This window comes from Balaenoptera acutorostrata, chromosome 20 (assembly GCF_949987535.1).
Source record: "Balaenoptera acutorostrata chromosome 20, mBalAcu1.1, whole genome shotgun sequence".
Classification (NCBI taxonomy): domain Eukaryota; kingdom Metazoa; phylum Chordata; class Mammalia; order Artiodactyla; family Balaenopteridae; genus Balaenoptera; species Balaenoptera acutorostrata.
The window spans coordinates 54,632,382-54,651,666 of NC_080083.1; the positions used below are offsets into that span (position 1 = coordinate 54,632,382).

Consider the following 19,285-nt stretch of genomic DNA (forward strand, 5'->3'; position numbering starts at 1 on the left):
TTGCGCAGAAACGAAGACCCAACAGAGCCATAAATAAATAAATAAATAAATAAATAAATGAATGAATGAATGCATGCATGCATGCAGGCAAGGAGGGCTTCAGGTACTGCCCAGCATGGGAGGAGAGGAGCCCCAGCCTCCCTAGACCACGATGACTGGCGTGGGCTGGGTGACCACCTTCCTGTCTGTCTGGCCCTCGGAGGAGCCCCAGGCCTGGGTCTGCCTGCATTCAATAAGCCTGCAGTCAAAGCTCCAGGCTCTGGCCTCTGCCACCCTGGGTGGCCCCCGCCCCTCCTGGCTGAGAAGGCCCTCCCCCTCCACCCTGGCATGGCTCCCCCGCCCCGCAGGACTTCCACACCTGCTTGTGGAGGGGCCCACACGGCCCTGGCAATCACAGACATCCCCCAGGGCGAGGATGGGGTCCTGGAGCGCCGGCCCCTCAGCAGGAGTAGCGGCACCGGGACAGGGACAGAGGCCTGAAAACAAGGGGGAACAAAGGCCTGCCCAGCCCCCTCAGCTCCCCCTGCACCTGCAAATCCAAGGGGCCCCCCAGCGCTCAGTCTCCTCCCCGGCAACGCCTGCCCTGGGGGGAGCGGGGAGAGGGCGGAAGAGAGGCCTGCGTGGGCACGGGCCCTGCCATCTGCTCTGGGGTGATCTGGGCCTACGTCTCCCTTCTGTAAAGTGGGTGAGTGGTAACTGCTGTGAAGGGTGATTGGGAGACTGGATGAGCAGAGCAGGCGAGCGGGCAGCCCTCAGCACGGCGCCTGGCACGGCGGGTGTCTGCCGGATACCTGCTTCTCTCTCGAACTGCCCCCTCCTGAGGACCGGGGCCGCTTTTCCGCCTGACTCAGGTCCCTAGGAATGGGGGCAGCTGTGGCACACCAGGACTGATAGGGAGGGGCGAGCGCAGGCCACGGCCTCAAGAGGCCAGGAGACCCGCTGACCACCCAGGAGCCTGCAGCATCCTCACGCGACCACCACAAGCTGGCCCTCGGCCCTTTGCTGCTTTCTGGGACTCAACCTTTCTCACCTCTAAGAGGAGGCTAAACCACTTAGGCCCTAAAGGAACAACAGAGCAGAGGAGACCCCCAAACATCAAGCAAGAGAAGTCTGGATTCTCTTGCTCTGCTCCCAGCCCCCTGCTCGCCCCAAGGCCCCCCCTCCCGGCCAGGACTCCAGCCAGGCCTTCAGAACCGAGCTCCCAGCCTTCTTCCCAGGGCCTCTCAGGGCCAGGCTCTGACCACCCAATCTCAGGAGATGCACAGGGAAACCGAGCCCCTCTCCCATGAACTGCCTGCCCGGGACTCAGATGACCACAGAGTGGGGGGCGCCCGGCTGCCGGCTCAGGCTGAGGGCTCGGGCGCCGTGAGCAGGAGGATGCCGCTGAGTGCCGCTGAGGGACAGGAGTCCCGGGCCAGCGCCGCAGACCAGCCAAAGCTGATGCGGATGTCCTGCACGTGCCGGGGGCCGTCCCAGCAAAGGCCAGGTGTGAGTAGCTGATGTAGGTGCTGACCCCTGCCAGGGTCAGGGCACCCAGGGGAGGGGGTGTGGAGTGACCACTCAGCACGTCTGCCTGCTGGGGGCGCCTGCCCTGCCTGGGCCCCTGGCCAAGGTGGGTGTGCAGACACAGCCTCGGAAGCTTCTGCCCACTGGCCTTTGGGGAAAATGGAGGCTCCGATTCAGTCCTCAAACCTCAGGACCTCACTCCACAAAACCGCCTTGCAGGGCTTCCCTGGTGGCGCAGTGGTTGAGAATCTGCCTGCCAATGCAGGGGACACGGGTTCAAGCCCTGGTCTGGGAAGATCCCACATGCCGCGGAGCAACTAGGCCCGTGAGCCACAACTACTGAGCCTGCGCGTCTGGAGCCCATGCTCCGCAACAAGAGAGGCCGCGATAGTGAGAGGCCCGCGCACCGCGATGAAGAGTGGCCCCTGCCTGCATTGCCCCCTCACCAGGGTGATCTGGGAAGGAGAGGGAACAGGTGCGGGTTGGTCCCCCACCCCTCGTGCAGGTCCAGCGGGGCAGTTCCTGGGACATAGGGAGGGCAGGACAGGCTGGGGGTCGGGCGCCTGTGGTCACAAGCCAATAGCAGAGCATGGGGGCTGAGGCCAGTCATGGGGGGTTTTCAGATACATATGGCAATGTCCTCTGGGCAACACAGGGTCCAGCTGGAAGTAGTTCTGTGGGTCTAGGATGAGGGGGTTCTGAGCCTTGCCTGGAGATTAAGGAAGGATGGGGGGATGATTCCCACCCCAGCACTCACAGATGAGGCGCTGCACCAAGGTAGAGGCACCCAGGCTCTCGCTGGCAAAGGCGTCAATCAGGGGGATGCAGCTGTTCTGCCCTAAAAAGCAGAAAGAACGCAAAGCCTGGTGGGCTGGACCCACCCTGTACTTCTCAGAGATAGGTGGCCTGCAGGTTCTCACCCCCGACCAGAGCCGAGGGCCCCGAGACGTGGCCACAGGGCCCCATCAGGTTCTCTCCTGCCACTTGGAGTTGGGGCCCCAAACGGGTTTGGACGGCTCAAGACCTTTTGTTTGTTTATCTAATGTACAAATAAGACCTACGTGGATGCCTGTCGAAAAGTTTCAAACACTGCAGAGAGGCTGCCCTCAGGCCTCCCTTGGGCCTGCTCACACGTGGAAGCCAGGCTTTGCCTGCACGAGAAAGGGGCTCTCTGACTCTCGCACATACGGGCACACACGCGTGCACACACACGCAAGTCGGGAGAGCCTTGGAGCCTTAGGCTGCCTGTGGGGTGGTTGAATAAACTGCGCTGTCCTTCCTCCCCGGCAGCTCCGAGGAAGGCACTGTGTCACACACGCGCACACACTGACCTTGCTCACATACACGTGCACACGCATTTACTCATGCTCACGCACATCCCTGCCACCGTGTGCACATCCTGTGCAGGGGAAGCCCCCCAGGCGGGCCCCAGCTTGGTGACGCCCGCAGCTGGGGAGCGTGTGGAAGCCCGCTGCCTCCCCCACCCCTCACCGAGGAAAGCCCTCCCCGCTCCTGCTCAGGTCTGAAGCCACGCGGCGCTCCGGTTTTCCACCCTGTGTGTCAGGCCATCGGGGGTATGGGAACAGGGGCCCTGCGCCACAGCCCTGGCTGTGCCTGACAGGGACCGGGGCTAACGGGGTGACCAGGCCGAGCCCTGGACGGTAATAAAGAAACAACTCCCAGTCACTGGGATGAGGAACCGTGGCCTTGCCAGGGCCCCAGCTCCCCACGCCTGGGCCTCCCTCCCGCACACTGGCTCCCAGCTCAACCCCAGGGCCCCTGCAGACGAGTGACAAGAACAGCAGCTGAGCACCCCTGGGTGCCGGGCCTGCCCGTGTCGCCCCTCCCTCATTCCTCCCACCCCGAGCCCTGCATCCCAAGAGGCGTCATTTTCTCCCCACCTGACAGATCAGAACTTGGAGGTTGAGGGACAAGGTCCCAGGTCACCCAGCGGGGTCCTGCCATCTACCAAGTGACGTGCCATCACTTCTAACGCAAGACAGGCCCCCAAAGGGTGAGGCCAAGGGACTGCCAGGGGCTCCTGCTCTGGAAGGCTCTTGGGGTCCTTATGGGGCCACCCAGTGCCCCCCTTTTCACTTCCCACCCTTGGCTGGGCCCTGAGCCAGAGTCCCTTCCTCCTCCGGCCAGACTGTCACCAAGACAGTTGGGGGGAAGGGGTGCCCGAGAGACCCCCTTGTGGGCAGACAGGCAGGGGACCGGGGGTGGGGGGGGCCTCTTAGCGCTGCTCTGGGGGGAGGGGGTGTGGCCCCTGGGTCTGCGGGGAAGGGGTCACGCGGGGGAGGGGCAGCCGGTACCTTCGCAGATGCGCCAGAGCCGCGAGTGGGAGGAGAGCTGCCCGTGGCCGCTGTGGTTGCCGGCGTCCGCCACCTGCAGGAGGTACCAGTAGTCGCTGGCCACGGCGGCCGCCAGCAGCGCAAAGCTGAGCAGCACGCCCAGCCGGGCCTTGCGGGTCGGGGGTGCAGGGACCGGGAGGGGAGCCGGGTATGGGGGAGAAGAGGGAGCCAGGAGGTGAGGGGGAGCTGGGGGCTGGGGGGTGGGGGGAGCACGGGAAGCCGGGACTTAGGGAGTGGAGAGAGCCGAAAGTGGGGGGAGAGGGGGTTCTGGAACCTGGGGGCGTAGGGCCAGGGAGAAGGGATGGGGGGGCCCTTGGTGAGCAGGGCCGGGGAGGGGGCGCTGGGAGCAGGGAGTGGGGTGCGGGGAGCCGAGCGGCAGGCGGGCACTCCCGAGGCTCTTCTGGGTGCGGTGCCCCTCCAGTTCGCTGGGAACTCCTGCCTGTCGGTGATCGCCGTGATAGCCCACCGAGCTCGCCCCTGAGCTGTGTTCAAATGCCAGCATCCCCAGCGAGCTGGCTGCTGGCTGTGGGTCCCTGGGCAAATATGTTAATTTCTCTGACCCTCTGGTTCTTCAGCGCCCAGATGGCCAGGCTGAGGAGGGAGGGTGGGGCCTGAAATGGCCCTGGAGGGGGCTCAGCAGGCGGCCTGAATGGTGGGAGGCAGCCCACCGCCACCCCGCACACACACACTGGGGCACTCGGCTGCTGGTTGGCCCTGCGTCCTGGTCTTAATCAGTCTCCGGGACCAACCAGCTGAGGGATCTGATGAACTGGATGGGCTGCTGTGGGGCTACAGAAGGAAGGAGTCTTGCTTCCTTTTAGCTCCAATTACAAATGCCGAGTGAGGCAAGGTCGGCCTCTGCCTGTCGGTCACTCACGCACAAACATAAACGAAGCTTCTCCTAGGACAGGTGTCAGGAGCTAGTGGGGTGGCAAGCAGAGGGGCCCCCACCAGAAGCAGGCCCGTGACATGTGTGGGACGGACAGGCCGCGGCTGTCACGGTGAGGCTCTCTGGGGTTCCATCTTGGGAGACGGGAGGGCCTCGTCTCCAGGTCCCTGGACTGTCCACGTTGTCCCCCTCCCCTGATGCAGGGCAGAGATGGGGGTCAGAGGCCTCCCTGAGGGTGATCCTTCTCAGACGAGCAGCTTCTCGACTTAGGGTCATCCCAGGGCTCTCGTTTCCAAGTGTTTGGTTTTCTCAGCCCCCTTTTCTCTACCAGGCTCTTCTAGGTTTGAGGAATATAATCAGGAAGTAAAAGCGGTCCTAGCAAAGTTATTGAAAGCATACTTCCATTCAGACAGAGAGGCATGGAATCGTGTGGTATCATGCAGGCCACGCGTCGTCCTCACGCCACACCCAAGACAGGCTTGGGGCACGTGGCGGGGTTGGGGTAGGAGTGACCCTAGCTGTGGCGGTCTCGGTACCCTCCTTCCTGACAGCCCTCCCCCAGCCCCTGCTCTGGAAGCTGGGTGCCAGCCAGGGGCCCTCCTCTCTCAGGGGGTAGTGGGCCTGGAAGGTGAAAGAATCCAGCAGGCAGACAGAGAAAAGCAGGTGCTCAGGGGGCAGAAGCCATCTACAAAAGCAGGGCGGCAGGTGGTGGTGGGACTGGGGAGGAGGGGAGAGTGGGGTGGAGCTGGAAAAGCAGGTAATGCCCCTAACACACACCTCACAACACGACAGAGGTGGACACTGCTTCCGTGTGTTTAAGCTACGATCGTGACTGTGTTTCGGGAGAAGTAGAGGAGCCCTGTGGCTGCACGCTCCACACGCTTCCTCCCAGCGCCCCTGCCTCTCCGCCTGAGCTGGTCTGAAAGGGCCTCCTTTGCACCCCATAGAACTCAAGCAGAGCAGGATTCAGCTGCCAGGGCCAGCGACAGGTGCTGTTTGAGGCCACTGTGCCTGCAGAGCCCACGTCTCTGTACGGGAACAGACATGTACCCGCTCATGCTGCAGTGCAGATGGCCGGGTGGGCAGTCTACTCCCTATTGCTTTAAAGCCCTGGTTCAGGGTTTTAAACCCCAGATGTGTAAGTCAGAGCCACTGACTGGACTGTCCCCAGACAGTGGGTGCTGGTCCTTGAGAGGCTACTTGGATGAATTCTGCCAATCTACTTCTCTTGAGATGGATCCAAATTATACCGTAGCCCAGTGAAAAGGTACCGCTTAGAATGACCCATTATTTTTCATTATTCATCCTCCTTTCATCAATTTGCAATCCAGAACTTGTGAGCACCAAGCCTGTCACCAGGCTGTCGGGACCTCTTCAAAGCCAGCATCAGACCACTACCACCAAAATCAGGGGCAGGCGTGATCTTTGATAGAAGAAATCCCAATTACATGTGACAAAACAGGGCTGCAGCCAAGCCTCTTTCCTTTAAACTTACATTGAACTAACTCGCAGAAGCTGAAAGAACAGGATGCCTGAGTCCAGTGACAGGATTCCTGCTCCAGGCTGATGATGCCATAAATGGCCTCCAACGCAGGCCTGGGAAACAGCCGAAACCACTGGCGAAGTTACTGTGAGAGCAGCTCAGCCCCAGCTATACTACAACCAATCTCACCGCATTCGGCAAACATCCTCCAACAGAAAATGAACCTTCCTAAATCACCCTTCCCGACAGGTCAACTCCTTCACTCAGGGTGCATTATGAAGCGAATTCATCCTGGTAGACTCTTCCAGACACTGTTCTGGTCAAAACCAACCCTTCTAAAGGGTTCTCAAATGATTGGGGTCACAGGTGGGAAGCACTGATGTGCAGGGCGGCAGCCGCATGGCTGGTGGCGCTCATCCCCCAGGACTCAGGCCTATGAAGGGCTCGTCGTGGCCGCCTTGACAGGCTTTGCTAAGAGGGAATCGGGAGCAAGCCACCCCCCCCATCACAGAACGCACCTGCTGTCCCCAGAATGGACACTCCCGTTCCCTCTGCCTGGCGCATCTTTCCCTTCCTCGTCCATCTGGCAGCCTCCTCCTCGTTCCTAGACAAGCAGGATGCTCTGCGAGTTCCTTGCCATCTTCTCGGTGCTCCCACGGGCACACTCATATGGCTACTAGGTGGCCTGTATCTTCCCACCATTCAGAGGGCAGGAAACCCGTGAGCTCACCGCAGGAGGCTTCCAGCCCTGGACGTAGCGCCCAGCGAACAGGTGCTCAAGTGCCTGAGCGAACAGATGGACAAACGTCACCACCTTGGAGATCAGGTGGAGAACTGCCACAGAACCCTAGGCCCCAGTTTAGTCCCAGCCGGCTGAAAACCGGCTCAAATGCTGTAGGCTGGGCCAGTGGACAGAAAACCTACAGCTCAGCTGGCTCTTTGCTTCAAGAGCTAGATTCACCCAGGGCGAGACAGGAAGTCCCCGGCGACGGTAAGCCCGGCTCAGAGCTCGCTGGGCTGTACCGCTCACCTCCTCAGCTCAGACCTTAGATGCTGGAAGCGACTCCAGATGCTGTACTGTAGTTATGACAGGAGAGGTTGGGCGAAGAGTACACAGAAACCCTGTTCTAGCTTTACGACTTCCTGTGAACCTTAGTTCAAAATAAAAAGTTAAAACTTGTACAGTGAGGATCAATGGAAGCCTCAGGAGGCAGGTGTCAGTCTATGTGAGGGCCTTTGTGACAAAGCTGTCTGAAAAATGGGGACGGTTTATAGCACTAGCCCCCTGGGGTCAGGCCGTTGCCAACAGCCATCCCCCGCTGCACCCCCTCAAGGCTGGGCACTGTCATTAGACAGTGAGGGCCCTGCTCTGGGGATAGACAGCCTGGATTCAAATCCCAACCTGAATGCTTACTAGTTGTATGATCTTGGACAAGCTATTTCACCTCTTTACAAATCTCCATTTCTGCATCTAAAAAATGCAGGTAAGATCACATTAGACTTTACTGGCAATTGTTATTTCTTCTTAAGTGAGTACAACCTGCAAAGAACGGTCAGCATCCCAAGGGAGTGCCAACCTGCAGGCGATGGCTGGCTGGTGCTCCGTCTTGCCCAGCACTGAGGACGGAAGATCCCCAGTCCCCAGGCTGCCCACAGGCTCTGCCCTTGTCACACCTGACACCCTTAACTGCCAGCTACAACCTTTCCAGACTCCCACCGACTTGGAGAACCTGAGAGGCAGACACATATTCGAGAGAAGGCTGAGGCTGTTGCCCTTAGCGTCTTAGACTTCATTAATACATGTCTAGTAAACTTCCCGACGCTGGCAGCCATTAAGGTCCAGCAATAAATATGGTTTTCAGAACAAAAGTTTCTAGAAGGGGAAATGTGTAAGACAGTCTGAGCGGTCAGCCCCAGCTTAGCCTTGCTCCACAGCACAGCCCGACAAAGCCGAGAACTGTAGCAATACCCATTGTGCAAAGGAAACTGAGGGCAAAAACATTTCCTCAGCTTCTCTACAAAGCCAGTTTGTAAGGACCAGTTATTAAAGTGAAGTATCCATTTACAGATTAGCACAAATATCAAAAATAAGCAGCTGAGATGAATATAAAGGCTGGAGTGCTTTTTACCCCATAACAAAAACCTCTGCAATATTCTCCAAACTTGGAGGGAAAAATTCATTTCACTCTCTGACTGAGATGTGGCAGAAAAACCTAAGACTGAGGTGCATTTTTCATAGCCGGTTTATACATGGAATGAGTCCAGATGACACAAACAAATGGTTCTGGGTTCAAGCAGCTCTTGCAGAGGAGCCCAAGGCTGGCTCTGTCTCTCTGCGAGGACTCATCCCTCCCCCGCAACCGCTGGGGCGGGAAGGATGAGTTGGCAGGCTAAGAAGGCACCACCACCAAAAGCCAACAACATTTTAAAAACTCAGTAGGGTCTGCAGTGTTTGAAATGAAAGTTTTTATTCTTCGGCAACTACCGAGATGACCCCCAGAGGTTTCCAATAGGACAGTAACAATCCACCCTGCAGCTTAGCTTCATGAAGGAGGATGAAACCAAATCTACCGTCCTAACATCAGGCCTCAGCCCTGCGTGAGCCGGCCTCGGGGAGGAGAGCAGGGAACCCGTGCGGAGGTGCTGATGTGGAGAATGCGGCACAGACGTGGAGCAATGGGGACACAGCCATTCAGGGCTGACAGACCGCCTGCAGCAGCCCACCAAGCCCCCACAGCTCGGAGCCAGGTCATTTAGACGGGGTTCAGGCCACTGCGTCGCCCTCGGGGAGGAGCAGCCAGTGGGCGCCCTCCAGCTCACTCGGGCTGGCTAATTGTGCAGCCATTTCATAAACGACAGTTTCTGCTAGATATTTCCTGCTACTTTACCTTGTCTCCAAATCCATCTAAAATTCACATTGGTGTCCCCAATGACTAAGAAAGGCTCTGTGCTTACTTTTAATTGTAGTTTGTCCTGTTCTGTGAAAAAATAATTCAAACAAAAAAAAGAAAACAACACTGCAGAATCTTAGGAGGGGCTGAGGGCTTTGTCTCAATTCCTCTCCTCCTCAAATGAAAACCATGTTGCTAAAATAAAAAAAGCCAGCTGAGGCAACAAGGTTCTACGATCCCCACATTACTGGTGAGGAAACTGCAGCTCCAATTCAACAGGCGCCAGTCCCAAGCCCACAAGGCAAGCACACCGTTAGAGGGCACAGTTAGGGCCGGAGTGGGTGTCCCACATGCCTTTTTTACAACTGCCCCAACTCTCTGCTTAGTCTGTGCTGGTGTTGAAACTCAAATATCACTGAATTTGTGATCTTGCAAGACTGCAAACAACATAAATGACTCATCTATTTTTTTAAGAAGTTTCCCCCAAAGAGGTTTTCCAATCCACTTTTTAAATTAATTTATTCCTTTAGGAAGATTCACATTAGAAAGACAGTGGAATTATCAGCTGCCTAATCCACATCATTAATGGGAAGTAGCTATTTGAAGAGTATTAGAAATATTAAGAACAGGAACTCCTTCCTTGGATTTTACATCCCACCCCTGCCTGCTGTGTCCATGCATGACAGCTGGTCCACAGCAAAACTTCCCAGGAAGAATCCCCTCTGCGTGCCCTGCTAACTAAAGAGGAAGAAGCAGTGAGCCAGGCTTCTGGAAAGCTCCTTGTCTGGCACAAAGGACAACCTTCTCCTCGTCTACTATAGAGAAATGTTGCAAACTTTCCATGTGCCACTGGAGGTGAAGAAGTATCTTCAGCTGACCTCAAAAGCAAGAGGCCAGCTCTACTCTCAAGACATCAGTCCTTCTGCATCCCCTCCACCCCCGTAGCCGCTCATGCTACAGTCATGGAAAGGGCTCTTACACAGATCAAGTCCAGAGGCAGAGTCTAGGGTCTAATCCCATAGGTCCCCCTTGTAAACCTGAAAATCACAAGATGGGATGGCGAGGAACGCCTCACACACAGGGCACTTTCAGAGGCGTGGCAGGGATGGGTCTGTACAATCCACCTGGGAGGAAGGGAGCTGCTGAGACACCACAGACCTGATGGGGTAAAAAGGTATGGTCACAGGACCTGCAGACGTCAACGTGAGATAATACAGAGCACCTGGAACATGAGAAGTGCACACCATAAATGGAGATTATTACGCAAATGAAATTTAAAATGGCATCCTTAATCCTGTTTGTCCAGTCACAATGGACCAATGATCGCGTTCACGCATCACATCTCAGCTGGACAGCCAGTCGTCAGTGTGAAGCCCAGACAGGTCACTGTAAAAGGGCTCTACCCACGTGGACGAACTTCTCCCCTCACCCTGCTAAGTCCAGGAATCAATAAAGCAAAAACTACCAGAGAGAAAAGAGAGAATCCGTCACTGTACTTAGCACCAGCTGTACAACAGCAATAGCCCCTGGCACCGCCTTCAAGAAAAAACCCAAAAATACAGGTAAATATTCTAATTTCAAAATGCTGATGGTCTCCTTTCCTAAGGCACAGTTAAGAGGCCCCAGAGGAAAGCTGGTAACGCTGAGGGCTGTGCCTTGGAAAGGATGTGTGTGTGTCCCTGGGGGGCAGTGACGGTGGGGGTGGCGTCACTCCGAGGCAGCCAGCTGCTCAATGGCACAGCGGACTTTCTTTGCAGTTTCTTCGAATTCTTTCTGCTTATTGTTGGTTTCCTTTGCCTGGAAATAAAGAATAGACAAATGAAACTGAAGCTCTAGGCATGCTCGAATAGAGATGCCCAGCTATATGGGGTAAATATCCTCATTCACCTCATCTGCCTCTCTCTCTCTCTCTCTCTTTTTTTTTTGGCCATGCCGCTCAGCTTGTGGGATCTTAGTTCCCCGATCAGGGATCAAACCCAGGCCCCAACGGTGAAAGCGCCGAGTCCTAACCACTGGACCGCTAGGGAATTCCCCTCAACTAGCTCTCATTTGAGCTGTCCCACAATAATTATACTAGAAAACACTGATGGACCGCTTTGCTTGTACCAAGCACCATTCTACCTGCTCCACACACGCTAACTCACTCACTGTTCCATGTCCCCATGAGGTAGGCGCCACCTTTATCCCCATGACACAGATGAGGACACCGAGGTCCAGAGTAGCATCCAGCTCAGGGTTACCAGCTAGTCTGTGGCAGAGCCCTGCTCTTCCCCACTACCCTACGTTGCTTCTGAAGCTCCCACAGAAAGTCCGGACCCCTCCTCTTGTTCACTTAAATAGACGTTGTCAAGCATCAGCGCGGTCCTCAAACAGAAACCTTCCACCTGCAGCAGCTCTCTGAATCTGGCTTCCAACCTTTCATTCTGCTAAGTGCTCTCTCCAGGGGGACAAATGACAATCACATCAGCAAATCCAGAAACCTCCTCCCTAATTTTCACTCTTCTGATTTCTCTGTCACATTAAAAGACAAACAATAGACTTTTATTGGGTTAAATGTTTTCTAATAAGAAAAACAATAGAGGTAACTTTTTTTCAACAGAAGGCAGCAGCGATGCCGCAGCAGGAGCAGAGAGCACGTGGTGCACCCCAGGGTCAGACCCTGAGCCCCGGCTCTACCTCAGCCGCACACCTGCCCAGCGTCAGGCCCAGGTGGCTGCCTGACCAGCGGTCCTGTCGAACTGACCAGCAGTATCTCAATTAAATGCCGGGTCTCAGAAATTCACAGCATCACGACAAACAACACTTGTTCCTCGTTTTCAGTATTTGTAAACTGTAACACGTAATTATCTCACCTGGATAAACGTTTGCCTTAAAGCTGTGTGCTGCAATCCCATAACTGACTTAATAAATGGTTTAAAAGATCAGCTCCCAACCTTATTTCCACCCCACAGTACAGTCGAGGTCCACATGCCATCCCACCTCCAGGAGCGATGTACCCTAGAGGGGCCATCCAGGAGCTCTAGCGGGAAGCAGACAGGCCTCTGGTTATGCCCATCCCCTGCACTCTGACCCCAAACCTTACTGTCCACATCCATTCACATGCAAATGTGCCTAGGGACACAAGGGGACCTGAATTTTTATATCGGTGATAAATTATTTGCAACAAACCTCACAATTGGGTGTCACTCTAGAGCAGCCCTGCCCAACAGAATTTTTTGCAATGATGAAAATGTTCAATTGTCTGCACCGTCCAGTAAAGTAGTCACTGGCCACATGGCGCTAATGAGCAGATAAAATGCTGCTAGTGCTACTGAAGGACTGAATTCTAAATTTTATTTGATTTTCTTTTCTTTCTTTTTTTCGGCTGCGCCGCGTGGCTTGCAGGATCTTAGTTCCCCGACCAGGGATCAAACCTGCGCCCTCGGCAGTGAAAGCACGGAGTCCTAACCACTGGACCGCCAGGGAAGTCCCCCCAAATATATACATTTTAAAATAATCTGGGGGACTTCTCACAGCTTTCTCACAACTGTTCCTGAAGTATACAAAGCTGGTCTTTCACCTAGAACAGGACTGGCAAACTACGCCCTGTGGGACACATCCATCCAGCCCATGGCCCGTTCTTAACCCAATGGCTAAGAATGCTTTTTACATTTGTAAACACTTGTAGAAAAAAACAAAGAAATAATAATCTCTAACAGAAACTCTGTGGCCCATGAAGGCTAAATACTTACCATCTGTAGCACTTCACAGAAAATGAGCTGACCCCTAACCTCGAAGGCCCTCCCCAGCCCCCTTCCCAATTCCAGCACTGCAGTTCCCAAGACCTCCATCGAATACACCGCTTTACTGACCACTGATTTCTTCTCACTTCCTGAAAAAATTTTCAATTTTGTCCTTAGCATTTAAAAGGTACCATATTAGACAGAATTATTTATATTGATCTCTAAAAAGGAATACGATTTTCAAGCTGAAAAGGACCTCAGAAACCACAGGAGTCTATCCTCCATTTTACAGCAAGGAAACTACGACCAAGACTGGCCTAAACTCACCAAGTCTGTGAGTGGCAGAGACAACTGGTACATCTGGACTCCCTGTCCAGGGCTTTGCTAAAAAGAAATTAAACACCTGAATATTTACTCTCTGTAGAGCTGCCAGATTTAGCACAAAAAGATAGAGGATGCTCAGTTAAATCTGAACATCATATAAACGAGTAATTTTTTAGTAAACAGCCATACAAAATGTGAGATATACTAAAAAAATTACTCCTTGTGTACCTGAAATTCAGACTTAACTGGGAGTCCTGGTTTTCTCTAGCAACCTTAATTCTCTACAGCCCAGGCTGCTTGGGAGCTGCCTCTTTGTGGACTCACGGTTTCACTCTTCCAATAACCCAGTGCACCTGTGCAAAAGCCTAAGCTCACCTGCAGAAATCCCTTCAAGGTCCAGTAGGACTGGTGCTTCTTTCTCCCAATACACATAATGCCCCTTTCCCAGTATGCTCTCTACTCTGTGTCCCCAAACCCTCTGTTCCCACCACTGCTAACACATGAACACACCCCGTATAAATGAGCTACCATCTCAGTTGTCACTAAAGGCAGAAATGCCAGCCTAGCCATCACATGTCCCACCACCAGAGGTAACCGCACACTGAGGACACCTCTACTCAGGGGATACGTTTCTCTCTCTGCTCAACCCCAAGGCCACACTCCAGGACAGATGCTTTTCTATCCTTTTATATCCTCACACACACACATCAGAAGGGCTTAGAAAGTGCTTACTGAGGAAAAGCGCCTATGCAGTGTTTGTGACGGGCTAGGGAGTTTAGTACTAAAGATGCTGAACAGGATTTGCTCTTGGTTCTTATTCCCAGTAATACATACAATTTTGTTCTTGGCTCTTTCTTTATCCAGTTTTAAAAATTCGCTGAGGGTTAATTCTTCAAACTGCTTCTTGACAGAAAGGAAAGCACAACCAGATGAATGCTTTTTATGTTCTTCTCTAGAAAAAGCAACACATGAGCATGTCAACAGAGAAAAATCAGGTAAAGGGAGAAAAGCAAGAGTTTGTTACCACCAGTCCCCCTGCCCCCCTCACAGACACATACTGCTCTGCTTCAGGAGCAGAGTGTGAAGTCTGAAGTGGACGGAACCAGGGCCAGGACCCACATCCCCACACAACTTGTCTCAGCACCTTCTTGCTCCGTGGACTGCCCCCAGCCCCACCCATATCCTGTGGCTGATGTATTCTACCAGGAGTCCTTGAGCAATTAGTAGGAAAAGTGTTACAGAGTATAAATCCAAAGATATCACATGTCAAAGCCCTTAAAATCCTCCAGGAACCATTTGCAGTTGTCTCATTTCACTCGAATTATTACATAATCTGTTGGTTTGGGAAAAGGGCACCATTGACCCAGTTTCTCCAGTGAATTCCTCTGCCTCATACCATCATTCTGTGCACTCGGAATTATCCCTGCAAGCGGATAGCGCTATAACGAGAACAGTCTGGGGAATTCCCTGGTGGTCCAGTGGTTAGGACTCCACGCTTTCACTGCTGAGGGCCCAGGTTCAACCCCTGGTTGGGGAACTAAGATCCCGCAAGCCACGCGGCACTGCCAAAAAAAAAACCAAAACAAAAACCAGAACAGGCTGGAAGGAACACCCAGCCACACAAATTCCAAAAGGACAGCCAATAGTAACTATAATCTGAAAATATTATAGCACTTGGAAATTCACTCCCAAGAATACAACCAGTATTTCCCCAGTGATACCTGGTATGATCACCATATCATCCCAGTCAATACTGGGTCATGAGAGCAAACACATTAGGGAAAACAGCAACACTCTTCTTGCCAAGAAGAGAAACAACTCCGGTGATTCTCTAGGGGGAAAAAAAATTCAAGCTGTGGAAGCAATTGATCCTGACGGGGGAAAAAACGGTGCGGGAAAAATGTGGCATTACATTACGGGAATATTGTTGTCTGTATGAATATATGCGCACAATTAAAAAAAAGAAAACTAGATGCCCTAAAGAACAAAATTTAAAACAAAACTGAGTGTACTACTTTAAGGGGTGGTTTTTGTGCTGTATGAATTATAGTTCAATAAAGCTTCAGGGATTCCCTGGTGGCGCAGTGGTTAAGAATCCGCCTGCCAATGCAGGGGACATGGATTTGAGCCCTGGTCCGGGAAGATCCCACATGCCGCGGAACAACTAAGCCCGTGTCCCACAACTAATGAGCCTGCGCTCTAGAGCCCGTGAGCCACAACTACTGAGGCCCACGTGCCACAACTACTGAGCCCGCGTGCCACAACTACGGAAGCCCGCGCGCCTAGAGCCCGTGCTCCGCAACAAGAGAAGCCACCGCAATGAGAAGCCCGCACAACGCAACAAAGAGTAGCCACCGCTTGATGCAACTAGAGAAAGCCCGTGTGCACAACGAAGACCCAACGCAGCCAAAAACAAATAAATAAATTTATATTAAAAAAAAAAGCTTCAGATTTTAAAACTCTGAAACAAGAAAGGCACCTGGACATCCCTAGGTCACAACAGGATCTGTTCCAGTATTCTAACCTGAAAGGTATCAAGCACCTACAAGAACGAGCCTTTCTTCAACACTCCGCCCAGAAGGACATTCGGCCAAATCAGATTTGATTAGGTTGAAAGCATCACCAAGGTGCCAGCAGAGACTCATCCTTTACAGCAGCTGTTTAGGGCACAAACGAGGTTGGAAAGCCGCAGGTCCTTCAATAATACTTCGAAATTCAGATGTTTTGGGGGGAGCCCAACTCAAAACAAACGGTCCCGATGGAACTGGGGAACCCCGGAAGCCCAGCGAGGCTGGCCTGAGGGACTTACATAGGGTCGTCATCTGGCTCCCAGCCTTCCAACTCCTTGAAGCAGAAGAAACACTGAGCCAAGTCGGGCTCGTTCTCAGTGGGACAGTGGATGAAGCCGGCCGCGGCCATCTGCAAAGGAGGGCTCGGCTCAGGCCCCAGAGCGGAGGGGTTCCCCCGAGATCCGGGAGGCCACAGAGGGGCTAGAGCCCGCACAAGGGGTCGCCCCAGGGGCCCGGGAGCCCACAGAGGGACCGGAGCGCGCGGGAGGGGTCGCCCCGGGGGCCCACAGAGGGGCCGGGGCCCGCAGGAGGGGTCGCCTCAGGGTCGGGGGCGGGGCGGGCCTGGGGGCTCCGGGAGGCCGCGCGGACTCACTCGCTCCGGGGTGCAGGCGCAGCCCTCCAAGAAGGGCCAGTTCTTAAATGTGGAGATGCGGTGGTCCTTGAGGTAGAGCTGCCAGGCCGGGGGCAACGACGGGGCACTCATCCCGCCGCTGCCGAGCGGTGCCGCGATTCAAATCCGGCGGTTGTCGGCCGCCGCGGGGCATGTCGGGAACCCGCCGCCCGCGGCCTTCTGGGAAATGGGAAGCTGGGCGGCGCGGGGTGTGCTGGGAGTTGTAGTCCTCCCGCTGCATGTCTCTGCTTCTGCTCACCAGGCACCGACCCAACCCCGCCCCGCGCTTGCTCCCATCCCATATACTTGCAAACAGTGGTAGGAAGAGGAGTGTAGAATGGGCCGAAGTCCTCGTGATAGTTTCAAGGAGTGGCACCTGCTGAGCACAAATGGATTAAGCCCTTTCAGCGTGCAAACTCTTATTGTTTCTGTGGGTACCCCACTCCTGAAACCTCCTAGTGCCAGCTTCCCCAGCCAGCCCTTGTGCCGTCTGGGTTGGAACATGTGCTGAGGCACGTCCATCTAGAGGCCACGCATCCTCCAGGGGAAAGATGTCACATAGATGAAGTACACAGCTAAACCTGCACCGTCACTGGAGTGAGCTGTTCACTCGTCTCTTTTATCAAGTCTTTTCACTGAAGCTTCCTGGAAGTCCAGAAATTGACCCTTGGAGCTTTGTTCTTCCCTTTCCACCAGAATTCCTCAGGAGTTAGATATCCCTTCCAAGTCCCTGCCCCAAACAGACGTGCGGGTGGGGGTCAACAGAGGTGAAGCAATGTGTGGAAACAATGCCCACTGCCCTCCAGCCAGGAGACCTGGGTGTCCTATCAGGGAGGTGGGATTGGAATGTGACTCCAGGAAGTGAACAGCCCAGGACAATCCGCCTGAATAATAGAAATGGGAGCCCAGGGAGCAGGCACGTGCCTGTAGGCACAGCCAGACTGGGTTCAGAGCAGGCCTGTGTAGCTGGTGCCTAGCCTCATGCAGATGCCCCAGCCTAACAGCTCTATGAACCTGACTTTAAGTGGTTTTTATGGAGGTTTCACAGGCTTGGTTGATCAAATCATTGGCCTTTGGTGATTAATTGAATCACCAGCTCCTCTCCCCTCCCTGAAGATTGGGAGGGTGGGGCTGAAAGCTCCAAGCTTCTAATGAAGGCTTGGTCTTTCTGGCCACCAGCCCCAGCCAGAAGCATCTAGGGGTTGCTCATTAGAACAAAATACGCTCCTATCACTCTGGAGATTCCAAAGGTTTTTTAGGAGCTGTGTGCCAGGAATCAGGGACCAAATATATATTTATCACAAAGGCAAATTTGCATTTTTATGTGAACTTTCTGGATTTTCAAATAGTTGGCAACAAATCCTGATAGATACCGTGATGATCAGACAAAACTGTTTTGAGATCATAAAACATCAATGCTAGATATTACCTTATGGCCATCTAGCCTCACCAAAACTCTTGTGAACACATTTTTCCTCTACTGTAAGAGTGACACATCAATGCTGTAAAAGCAAAAATCATGCAATGGGAAGGAAGTCTTCCTCTCCCCCAAGACCTGTAGCAGAAAGAAACTTTTCAGCAGTTTCTGTGTATACTTCCAGATGTGTGTGTGTGTGTGTGTGTGTGTGTGTGTGCATGCGTGCATACACCACTTGGCATCCTGTCTTTTCAGGTAACAGCACATCTCAGCTTTATCAGCACCTAGAGATCTCAACACGTTTTATAATATCTGCATGGTGTTTATTGGATGGTCTACCCTAATTCCAATTAACCAATTTCCCATTGGGTATCTCCAATTTTTTTTTTTTTTTTGCTATTATGAATTGTACTACAGCAAACAGACACATAAACATGTGCAACTATGCCTGTAGCATAAACATCTGCAAGCAGGATCGCTGGGAAAGTGTGTGTGTGTCTTTTCAACATTTTTTAATACTGCCAACCTGTCCTCACAATCATCAGACCAGGACACGGTTTGCTTCGCCATCTTGTCTGGGTGTATGTTGACCCTGACTTTTTCATCCTAGGATATTTTAATCAGAGCTCTATCAATACTAATAGCATCTGTATAAAAATATATATCTTCCAGGGAATTCCCTCGCGGTCCAGTGGTTAGGACTCAGTGCTTTCACTGCCGAGGGCACAGGTTCAATCCCTGGTGGCGTGGCCAATAAATAAATAAATAAATAAATAAATAAATAAATAAATAAAAATATATATCTTCTGGATTAAACACCATCAAGTCAATGTATTTCTGTGATTCATTTTCTATTTGGCACCAACATATTCCAACTTTTACCATTTAAATTTTTATTTTACTGATTAGGTCTTTTCCATAAGGTTTTTTTTTTTCCAATTATTTATTTTTGGCTGCGTTGGGTCTTTGTTGCTGTGCGCAGGCTTTCTCTACTTGCGGCGAGCGGGGGCTACTCTTTGTTGCGGTGTGCAGGCTTCTCATTTTCATGGTTTCTCTTGTTGCGGAGCATGGGCTCTAGAGCACAGGCTCAGTAGTTGTGGCGCACTGGCTTAGCTGCTCCGCGGCATGTGGGATCTTCCCGGACCACGGCTCGAACCCGTATCCACTGCATTGGCAGGCGGATTCTTAACCACTGCGCCACCAGGGAAGTCCCTCCATAAGGTTTTTAAAAATTATTATTACTTGTATTTTTATCATATACAAGAGTAACATATATAACACGAATAAGATATATATGATAAAGTTGCTCTACGTGATAACATTGCATATGCAGAGAAATCTCAACATTTTGGGCTTTGGTTAATTTCCATTTCTATGGTAACTGAAAGAGGTATAATTCAGTGGAAGTATTTGGAATATCTGCATTTTTTCCCTCTAGATCATTCTATTAAATATTATATATATACAATTATTATGGTAAAATATACACAACATAAAATTTACCATTTTAACCATTTTT

The 19,285-nt window shown here is 52.9% G+C and overlaps 2 protein-coding genes across 2 annotated transcripts; both read right to left on the bottom strand.

Annotated features, from left to right (window-relative positions):
• Nucleotides 1-1,343: 1,343 nt before the first annotated feature.
• Nucleotides 1,344-8,205, bottom strand: TMEM235 (transmembrane protein 235). Its single transcript, XM_057535195.1, is given in 8 exon segments — nucleotides 1,344-1,471; nucleotides 1,474-1,654; nucleotides 1,953-1,961; nucleotides 2,160-2,215; nucleotides 2,264-2,344; nucleotides 3,822-4,053; nucleotides 6,963-7,066; nucleotides 8,202-8,205. Coding segments are annotated over 8 exon segments (795 nt in total).
• A 2,389-nt stretch (nucleotides 8,206-10,594) lies between these two features.
• Nucleotides 10,595-16,506, bottom strand: BIRC5 (baculoviral IAP repeat containing 5). The gene is made up of 4 exons (XM_057535294.1): nucleotides 16,332-16,506; nucleotides 15,979-16,088; nucleotides 14,004-14,121; nucleotides 10,595-10,920 (listed from the first exon to the last, which is right to left on the bottom strand). Exons 1-4 carry the CDS (start codon nucleotides 16,440-16,442, stop codon nucleotides 10,831-10,833), a joined length of 429 nt encoding a protein of 142 aa, XP_057391277.1. The 5' UTR covers nucleotides 16,443-16,506; the 3' UTR covers nucleotides 10,595-10,830.
• Between the last annotated feature and the right edge of the window lie 2,779 nt (nucleotides 16,507-19,285).

Excerpts from the sequence above, each read along its gene's own strand:
- BIRC5 (XM_057535294.1), bottom strand. The coding sequence starts at position 16,442 with ATGAGTGCCCCGTCGTTGCCCCCGGCCTGGCAGCTCTACCTCAAGGAC. Across the intron at positions 14,122-15,978 it reads GAGCCAGATGACGACCCTAT|AGAAGAACATAAAAAGCATT; the intron begins GTAAGTCCCTCA and ends TGCTTTTTCTAG. Across the intron at positions 10,921-14,003 it reads AAAGAGCCAAGAACAAAATT|GCAAAGGAAACCAACAATAA; the intron begins GTATGTATTACT and ends CTTTATTTCCAG.